Consider the following 9,688-nt stretch of genomic DNA (forward strand, 5'->3'; position numbering starts at 1 on the left):
TTTTTCTATATATATGTTTATAAGACCGTTCTCTCTTTCACATTAGTTGAGCTTAAAAAATCCTTAGAACAGTAAACTTGTTCACACACACAAAAAAAAGTTATGTTTTTCTCTTTTTCAGACACACACAGAACAACTAACCAAGATTTATATTGCAATAATAAATAAATAAATAAATCTCTCGACGGAGTGGTTGCCTTGTTTCATATAAAGATAATTAAAAAAATTAACTATACACAACATATTATAAAATAAAAAGAGTTGAAAGGAAATTTAGAGCCCATTCGATGAACAGGCTGGCCATACCAGCGGTAGAAGGAGTTTGCAGCAAATAAAGGAAAGACGGGATTGAACAGGGAAGTGGATCACTTTTAATAAGTGTTACCCATCAAACAAGAGTATAAGAACAGAGAGATTGCAGGATATTCGAAGTAGGTTCTCCTAAAAATATTTTCTTTAATTAGAATATATATCTGGGAACGCAAATTGTAAAGGAGAAACTAACATAGCAACTGGAAATCCAGTTGCTCGAGATTTCTTTCTTTTCTTTAAATTTAAAGTAAAAGATTGAAAAGCTTGGGTGGTGATAGACAGCTCCTATTCTTCCTTTTGAAAATGCACAATGATGGGAGCTGTGCTTGAATATGCTCAGGAGGAGACTTGAAATGAATTACCTGATTGAGAAGTGGAAGCAAGAAATACCCAAATTTAATTGTTAGAATATGTAAAGCAACAAATAATCTGTTCATGCTATAAGTGAACATATTTTTTTTACATAGGAAAAAATCAAATATTCAAAAAACATGTGCATTTCATGATTTAGACTCACGTATTCTATTTTACCCTACAATCTTTGCTTTTAACATTTTTATCATTTGAAAAAATATCAAATATTATTTAACAAATATATCACATTTCCATTCATTATCATAGAGAACTAAAACTACATCTTTTTTAAATTGAATTTTATAATTTGTATAATTACTTTCACATTTTGAAGAACTTGATTAATTATTTACATGCTTTGAAGAAGTTGAATGATTGTATTCATGCATTATCTTTGAATTTAATAAATGTTATTTATTTTGATCTATTATATTCAAGTTATATAGAATTCAACATCATATCAAGAAATTTGATTACAAAACTCAAACATCGGAGGAATGTGAAGTGAAGAACAAATGAGATAACTTTGTGCAATTAAGAAATTGAAAGTCTAGAGTTGAGAGCATGTTCTCTTTTCCATCTCAATTTATTATTTTATATTTTTATAATTCCAATGATTATGAAGATTGAAGTTTTCCTAGTAACAATTCTAATTCAATCTTGGAAGATAATTTCTTGGCAACATGTCCACAAGACCTTAGATTATGAGTGTTCAAATATTTTCTCTATGCCCATAGCATATTCTATTGGGTACCAATATTTTGCCATCACGAAAGTCATTCAAACTTTAGATTGTAATTGATCTAGTGTTATCTACTAGGAAAATAAGTCAGAGCACATACTTTATCTTCAAATGGATAGCTTGCCTACTTTTCACTACTACTATGTGCCCATAATTCCAATAACTCCTTGTCATATCCCTCGGTTTTTCTCTAGATACTATTTGTTATGGTAAAAAGGCAACTTTTATGATGATAGATCATACTACAAAATCAACTCCTACATATATTTTTCCATGCTCATTTTTTTGGCTACCATATCTCTTCAATCAAGTTAATTCTAACTTCCAATATCCATCATTTCAATCACTCTCCTCACCACACACTTAACAAAACATGTTCAGAGTATACATGACATTTGATGTGAATGACTTATGTTATCAATAACCTACCATGATACATTATTTTACATATCCGTGTAGCATCCTAAATTATAATCCTACAATTTGGACTGTATTTAGGGCTCTCACCTTAGCACCTGCTTCTCCACGATTGATAGAGACCTATGTATGCCCCCACCATGCAATAATTCTCACTGTTTTCATACTTTTACCTCCATTTTTTAGCATTTTATCTAATTTTAGCACTTCAAATTACAAAAGAGAAAACACCATCAACACAAATTCACTTAGCATTTAGTCTTGATCTAATTCATAGCTAGATCTAGTGAATTATTCATCCTCTTTTGAATGCGTATATGGTAAAAAAAGATGGTGATAGATTATTGTAAAACCACAAAGATCTAACCACAACAAACCCTAGTTCTACAACCAAACATTCACCACACACCAATGAAGATACCTAAGAACATGCAAATCAACAAATGAAACAATATTACCATTCACATGCCGAATAGGGTTTCAATCTCTGTTGTCTCCTATCTCCATTGATCTTGTTTGATATATTTGCTCTCAGATTTTGTATTATGCAGAAAAGCTCAACAAAGAATGGATTGTGGTTGTGAAGTTGCTTGATTGCAAGAAAGCCTGATAGATGCATTAGGTAGATGCATTAGGTGTTAGAAAGAGAGAAAGAATCCTCTTATATAGAAGATGCTTTAGAAAATGGAGGGATAAGGTTAAGAGGTGAAAGAAATAAATGGTCGGTTAGGATTAAAGGGTAGGTAGAAGAAATAATAAAATAATGAAGGGGGTAGGTAGAGGAGGATTAAGAGATAAATGACATGTGTTATAGAGGAAAAAGCTAATGAATTAATTAAATAAATAAATATTTATTTTAAATAGAGAAAGTGGAGCAATTAAATAAATAAAAATATTTATTTAAAAGAGAAAAGGGCTAGAAGAGGATAATTGAATTAATTAAATAAATAAAGATTTATTTAATTAATAAAAGACTTAGGATAAAGTAATTAAATAAATAAAAATATTAATTTAATTAAACATGACAATTTTAGGTGTCTATAGAATGCAATGTCCCCTAAGTGAGAAATTAGTGGTTTTCATTCTTTAGGTGGAAACCCTAAATTTTTTCACATTACAATCTGTTAAATAATTGCATTTTTATTTGGCTTTTTGAGATCCTAAATATATCTACCATTCAATATCCACCTAAGATTTTTGCACAATTGAGTTCTATCGGTGATAAGATTGAAGATAAATATCGATGCATGCTTATGTTATGCTCTTTGCAATATTCATGGGGTCATCTAGTGATGGCTATTGGAAGTAATACTACTAAATTCATAATGGATGAAGTGGCTCCATCCCTTTTGTCTAAAAAGATGCAAATAAAATCTTCTAAAATGGCTTAGTGTATTGGCAACTAAAATTGGCATTAGATAGATTGAGGTATATTAAATGCTAGATTTAGTTAATATGTCCAATCTAAATGTTCACAAATAATTTTCAATCCTTTGACAAATTGATCTTGACATGGACACAAATTTCTGAATGGACACAAATTGATCTTGCCTCTATAGAGCAACTTGACATAATGTCGCGCTATCTGCAAAGCCCTCGAAAGCCTCAATTGCTTCTGAGCTCTATTGCTCTGCTCCCTCACTCTAATCTGCATCCTCCTCCTCACCTCGAGAGGCAAAATCAACAACAGATTCAATTTGGGTCTGCAATGGCGTACACTCTTCTTCTTTAGTCGAATTTTCCTCATTTTTCCAGCCATCCCATCAATGTATGTGATGTTTTGTTTTAACTTTTGCTTGCACAATTTTACCCTCCACGGAGTCTAAATTTGCAAGAAATTCTTCGATGACTGAATCAGTGTCTTCATCTTTTAGTTGCCTTTCAGCCTTCTTGAAAGACCAACAATTTCTTTTGGCATGGCCTCGCTTGCCACAATACCAGCAACTAGTTTCTCTAACTTTGAACTTCTGCATTTCTCGAGAATTTTCAATCCTCTATCTATCTACCTTTCCATCTCTGCTCAACCTAACTTCACCTAAGCTTTGATACCAATTGTTAATCTAAACGAGTAGAGGAAAAACATAATAATCAACACAAAACAGCAGAATGCAAAACAACACAAACAAAGACAGGAGACACGAATTTATAGTGGTTCGGCAAATGCTTACATCCACTCTCAAGCACGGAATTATCTTATTAACCAAATATTCAATACACACTATAGACAGAGTGCACACATATATTTATACAATCATATTCAGACATGAATCGAAGAATCTGGAAAAGTCAAATGATCATGTGACCGTTGGGCTTCAACACCCATACCCACTCCACAAGCCTCATATTGTTGCAATCCCCAATCTACAGCTCTCCTTCCTGTAGCGATTTCCAAGGCCACAGCACCAAAGCTGTAAACATCTGATTCAGAGGATCACACACTCAGGAGCTAGGTAACCAAGGGTTCCAGCTTCCATTGTGGTTTGAGACAAACGACTGTGCTCCAACTTGCACGCCAAACCGAAGTCCCCAAGCTTTGCATTGAGATTGTTTGCAAGCATAACATTGCTGGATTTTACATCTCTGTGTACAATACAGTGAGCCCATTCTATATGGAGATATAGTAGTCCAGAAGCTATTTCCAAAGCTATTCGATACGTGTGACTCCACTGCAGTGGAGGAATATCTCCTTTGATGAAAAGGTGTTTGTTTAGTCTTCCATTAGACATATACTGATACACCAAAAGTAATTCGCCTTTCTCATGACACCATCCCAATAGCTGAACGAGGTTTCTATGTCTTACTCGACTAACAATACTTATTTCAGAGATGAATTCTTTTAGCCCCTGTCTTGACCCTTGTGAGATGCGCTTAACAGCCTTTTAACGCCTTTGTACACACCTCCAAATTGTCCCTGCCCCAGCTTTAAACTTCAACTGAAGAAATCACCACAACAAAATTATCTGGAAGAAATTTGAAGCAATCAAAAGGAAATGCAAGAATGGGATCTCTTTGGGACGTAGAGCTATTGGAGGTTTTGAAAAGGAATATTTGTAGATAATTTTTTCTAACGTTGCAATCGATGTGCGCATTCCACAACTTACCATCATTTAAACTATCATTCAAATAGGTATAATTGTAAATTTGAATAGGATAATTACTACCAACATGAAAAGAGACACGGGCCCGATAAAAGCTACTAAATTTAACAGCGAGCATGATGTCTAAAAAATTCCATTTCCGGGAAGACCGCCTGTAGTTTCGTTGGCCACTTCATGATGATCAATTGTATTGTTTGTAAGATGGATTTTATGCCCAGATATTGTGGCATCATTTACACAGAGAATGTTGCTTGTATTGCATCTCGTGAATTCATTAAACCTGAAATTCACGCATGCTGACTCGGCCATAAACATGGGGATAGATAGAGAATTCATTGCGCAGAGCATAAAAAACACACCAATTAACTGGGCAAAGTACGATGTGGCCATCTAACAAACGGTATAATCTATTTGAAGCAGTGAGCAAAAAGAGGCAAACGGTATAAACTAATCAGATAGTTAAGAAATGATCAGAGTTGAGATAATAATATAAAAAGAAAGTGTGGGAAAAATGCAGCTGCGAATGAATATATAGACAAAGATAAATAATATCTCAACCAATAAACCACTACCATCAAAACCAGAAAAAAACATTCTTTCCTGTCAGGCACAAAAACATACCCACTCTTTGTTGAATGTGAAAGAAAATTTGATTCCAACCTTTTCCGTGATGGAATGTATACTTTTCCCTCAACTTTGTGTATAGGTAGTGTATAGGTAGTGCAGAATTATTGAGCGCACTTACGCTGTCGGGTATAGTCGTGATTGTTTGGGACTTGATTCCGTATACACGTGGTCGGTCCCTCCACTTGGGGGCTTCTTCAAGTATTTGGGTCAAACTCCAACTTGAGTGGCTCTTTAATCGGCAATATTAAGTTGACATTTTCCACAAGTTATGATCCTATCAAATCTGACCAATAGAATATTTCAACCATTAGAATTATTAAAATATATATATATAATTTTTTTATTTTTTTTTTTCACAAAATGAAGATATTGACAAAAGAAATTGAAGATCAAAATTTTATCATATTATAAATTTAGATTCTTTTTTTATAAAGTTGAAAGAGAGATTTATGATATTGTGATAATACTTATATCATCATTAAAAGTTGTGCAAGTATGGTGGAGAGTACGACTGATTTTTAGGTGTTTTGAACAATTTGCAAAAACCACACCTTTGGGCATTGCCAATGAAGTCTCATGCTTTATGTCGAATTTCTAAGAAATACTGAACTCTAACGGTTAGAAATATATAAAGCAACAAAGAGTGTGTGTTTTAATCAGCTCATGCTATAATGGGAACATATTTCTTTACATATAAAAAATTTGAATAGTCAAAAATCATGTGCATCACACATATTTCTCTTATTACATATCACATAGAATGACCTTTGACACCTACTTTCAAATTAAACAACCTCTGCAGGCACATTTTATTTTATATGCATGCACATATAAGAAACTTTTCCTTCTGCTCATTATTAACCAACTCTATTCTCGCTTAATACTAAACACCTCAAATTTCCACTTTGTATCCTATAGTCAAACCCTAAAAACCTCTCAATTCACCTTAAGTTCAATTACATCCCATCAACCTCTGATAGTTTACTTGATGTTTGTCTATACCATTGCAGCCCATTCCACTAATTCTACTGGTCAATCTTATGTTTTGTTATCTCCTCTTGGTCTTGTCTCATTATATTATCTTTATTGTCTGGATATGTTTTGTGATTCCCTCTTTGGCCATCCCACTCATATCTTCTAGTCCACTCTATATTCAATTGTCCCCTTCTACCCTCATACCATTGTAATCTCCCTTATGTAACCTTATGCTCCATTATCTCCCCTTTTCCTTTTCATTTTATCCCTTCTACTTAATACAAACTCCTTCAATATTAAATAATTTTTAACATTTATATACCTTCTCAGTGCTTGTCCATACAAATATATACATACATGTATACAAGTCATTTTATTTGTTTGACTTCTTTGTAGTTTTATTTATAATATTGATAATTATATACATTTAATTTTACAAAACCAACAAAATATTTAAAATTTTATCGTCATTACATATTTAGAATCTAAAATTAATATGATGGTTTAAATACTATATCAAATATTTATAATATTTTTTATCTAAGTTAAACTATCTTATCGTTAATATAAACTCTAGTTTCATATTGTGGTAAATACTTTTAATTTTATAAAATCAAAAAATTATTTTAAATTCTATCATTATTACATATTTATAATTTTAAATTAATATAATTCTTTAAATACTATATCACATATTCATAATATTTTTCAGCCAAGTAAAAATTAACGTATGGTTAATATCAACTATACTTTCATTTTGTGGTAAAATAATTACAGCAAACAATAGTTGTTTTTGTTCAACTAATTACTCTAACTACATTATAAGATTCTAACTCTAAATCAATTGATTAATATAGTCATATTTGTGTCTATTACAAATCAATAAATAGAAAATTGCAACTTCTGAAACTATTATCTATCTTGTCTTCATTTTAGTTCACCATAACTCATCTATCATCTATTCTTCAATAATTTTCCAATAATACTATAAAGGCAAGTACTCACCACTAAGTGGCACTTGATTATCACTTGGGTTGTGAATGAACATACCATTTATTCTTGTTGAGCTTTAGCTTTTGTTGATCAATATTAAGATTTGGTTAATTCAATACTTGTCATTCTACACTCGTATAGTAAACACATATGGAGTGTGCTAGTTTGTTGTTCACATAATTTATAGTTATGTTGAACATCATCATTACCATATATGATTATTTTAATATAAATTAATTATTAGAAATATTATGCAAAGAATTATTTTTCTTACTTGTATTATAGCTAAGACATGGAATATATTATCATATAAGGTATTTATTCATATATAATTAAAATTAAGAAGATAAATTTGTACATCCTTTTATATTATATCATATATATGAAATTTAATATCTTAATATAGAGAAATATATATATATATATATATATATATTAAAATTTAAATTAATTAATAATCTTTATTAAACTTGTTAATATAATTATGTATATTTAATCCATTTTACTAATTAATATCATTGTGTATATTCAATCTACCTTACTAAATTTTAATATACATTCAAATAATGTTATAATCATAATAATTTGTAATACTATCATATAATAACTATGCTTATCTTTCTGACCTATTCATGGGTTCCCCAGGGTTAATCCTGCTAGTGACCAACTGGATAAGAGATAGTTAAATGGTCAAAACTAGAGAAGGGGTGGGTGAAAATAAATTTTGATGGAGCATCAAAAGGCAATCTAAGGGTCTCTGCGGTGGTATGTGTGGCTTGTGATGATGAAGAAAAGGTCCTGTGCAAGGGGGATAGAAGACTTCAAGATGGTGCCAATAATCAGGCAGAAATTCAGGCGACGCTACTTGCAGTTGATTTAACAACTAATTTGAAGGTGTTGAAATTACATTTAGAGGGTGATTCTTGAATTGTTGTCCAGGTTCTGGTTAAAGGACATACTCTATGTTGGAAATTAAACAAATATGTAAATATAATAATTGAAAAACTAAAAATGTTCAATAATTATTGCATCTCACATGTCAAAAGAGAGGGAAACACTCTTGCAGATGAGCTGTCAAATGAAGCAGTGGCCTCGAGCTAGGGGAGGTGAGGTGGTGGAATGACAGAAATGAAACTGTTAAATGGAGTTAAGACACATTGCCAAGTTGGTACACAGTAAATTCGAATCCCTTGTCAGAAGTTGGCTTTTTTCCTGTGCAAGTGTGTTTAATGAGCAGTTATTGCGACATGCTCTGAATTGGTGGTGATGATGGAGAGCCATGCATTAAATGCCAATTTCATAATGCCCACACTGATAATGAATAGACCTGGCAAGTTGGTGAAACCAGTTTCAAATCTGGTTTTATCAGAAATCTCTGTAAATTTTTAGAAAGCTTAGAAAGGGAGGCTAATTTCACCTTGGAATCTTCCAAACTGATGCCAACATTTTGTGGTCCTATTATGCCAAAGAAACTCGAGAAAATGTTTCTCATTAAAGACCCACTTCTTTTAAAAGCAGTCCAACTGGTTTTAGGTAAAGAGGTGGCTGTCATTGGTCACCACTATAGGTGCAGAGCAAACATCTACTCGTTGCTCATGGCTTGGGGTCTAGAGTTGGGACACATGGTTGAAGAGGTGTGAAATGTGTTGCAGAGACTAATTCCACAAGAATATCTGCTAAATTTGGAATCCCTATTGGAGTGGGCGGTGTCAGGATGGGGATTTAATCTTGCAGAAGGTATCCCGAAGGAAAATGAGGCGATGAGGGCGTGCCAATTGCGCATTCCATTTCTTCGACGCTGTGAGGAAGTTAATTTGCGTTTCAAGGATGATGCAAAGAGAGGTTGGGAAGGGATTTTAATCTTTGTCCAAATTATGGAGATAGAAGATGCGATCAGGGAGGGTGGCGGGAAAGCGGTGGAGAATGTGAGCCCTAGGAGGTGGATAACAAGGAGACTATCTACAGAACTAGCTAAACAAGTGGGAGATGATGCAGAAGGTGGACGGGATGGTGGGGTGGTTTCTCTGAGCCAACAAGGTGTAGTGAGTAAGAAGGCTGGAGGAAGAAGAAGGTGACAAATTGCTGGAAGAGGAGGCTCTTGCCATAATTGGGTGGCTGGTGAATCGAGTGCCTCAGCTACAAGAGGCGTGAAGGAGGAATCATGAATAGC

The 9,688-nt window shown here is 33.0% G+C and overlaps 1 protein-coding gene across 1 annotated transcript; it reads right to left on the minus strand.

The window, feature by feature from the left end:
- Window positions 1-4,082: 4,082 nt before the first annotated feature.
- Window positions 4,083-4,551, minus strand: LOC131042938 (L-type lectin-domain containing receptor kinase IX.1-like). The gene is made up of 2 exons (XM_057976276.2): window positions 4,344-4,551; window positions 4,083-4,243 (listed from the first exon to the last, which is right to left on the minus strand). The coding sequence occupies exons 1-2, from the start codon at window positions 4,549-4,551 to the stop codon at window positions 4,083-4,085; spliced, it is 369 nt and encodes a 122-aa protein (XP_057832259.2).
- Between the last annotated feature and the right edge of the window lie 5,137 nt (window positions 4,552-9,688).

This window comes from Cryptomeria japonica, chromosome 5 (assembly GCF_030272615.1).
Source record: "Cryptomeria japonica chromosome 5, Sugi_1.0, whole genome shotgun sequence".
Lineage (NCBI taxonomy): Eukaryota > Viridiplantae > Streptophyta > Pinopsida > Cupressales > Cupressaceae > Cryptomeria > Cryptomeria japonica.

Bases quoted from the DNA above. Each gene is read 5' to 3' on its own strand.
- LOC131042938 (XM_057976276.2), bottom strand. From the start codon at position 4,551: ATGTCTAATGGAAGACTAAACAAACACCTTTTCATCAAAGGAGATATT. The intron at 4,244-4,343 runs GTTTGGCGTGCA...CCTCTGAATCAG, and splicing joins TGCAAAGCTTGGGGACTTCG to ATGTTTACAGCTTTGGTGCT.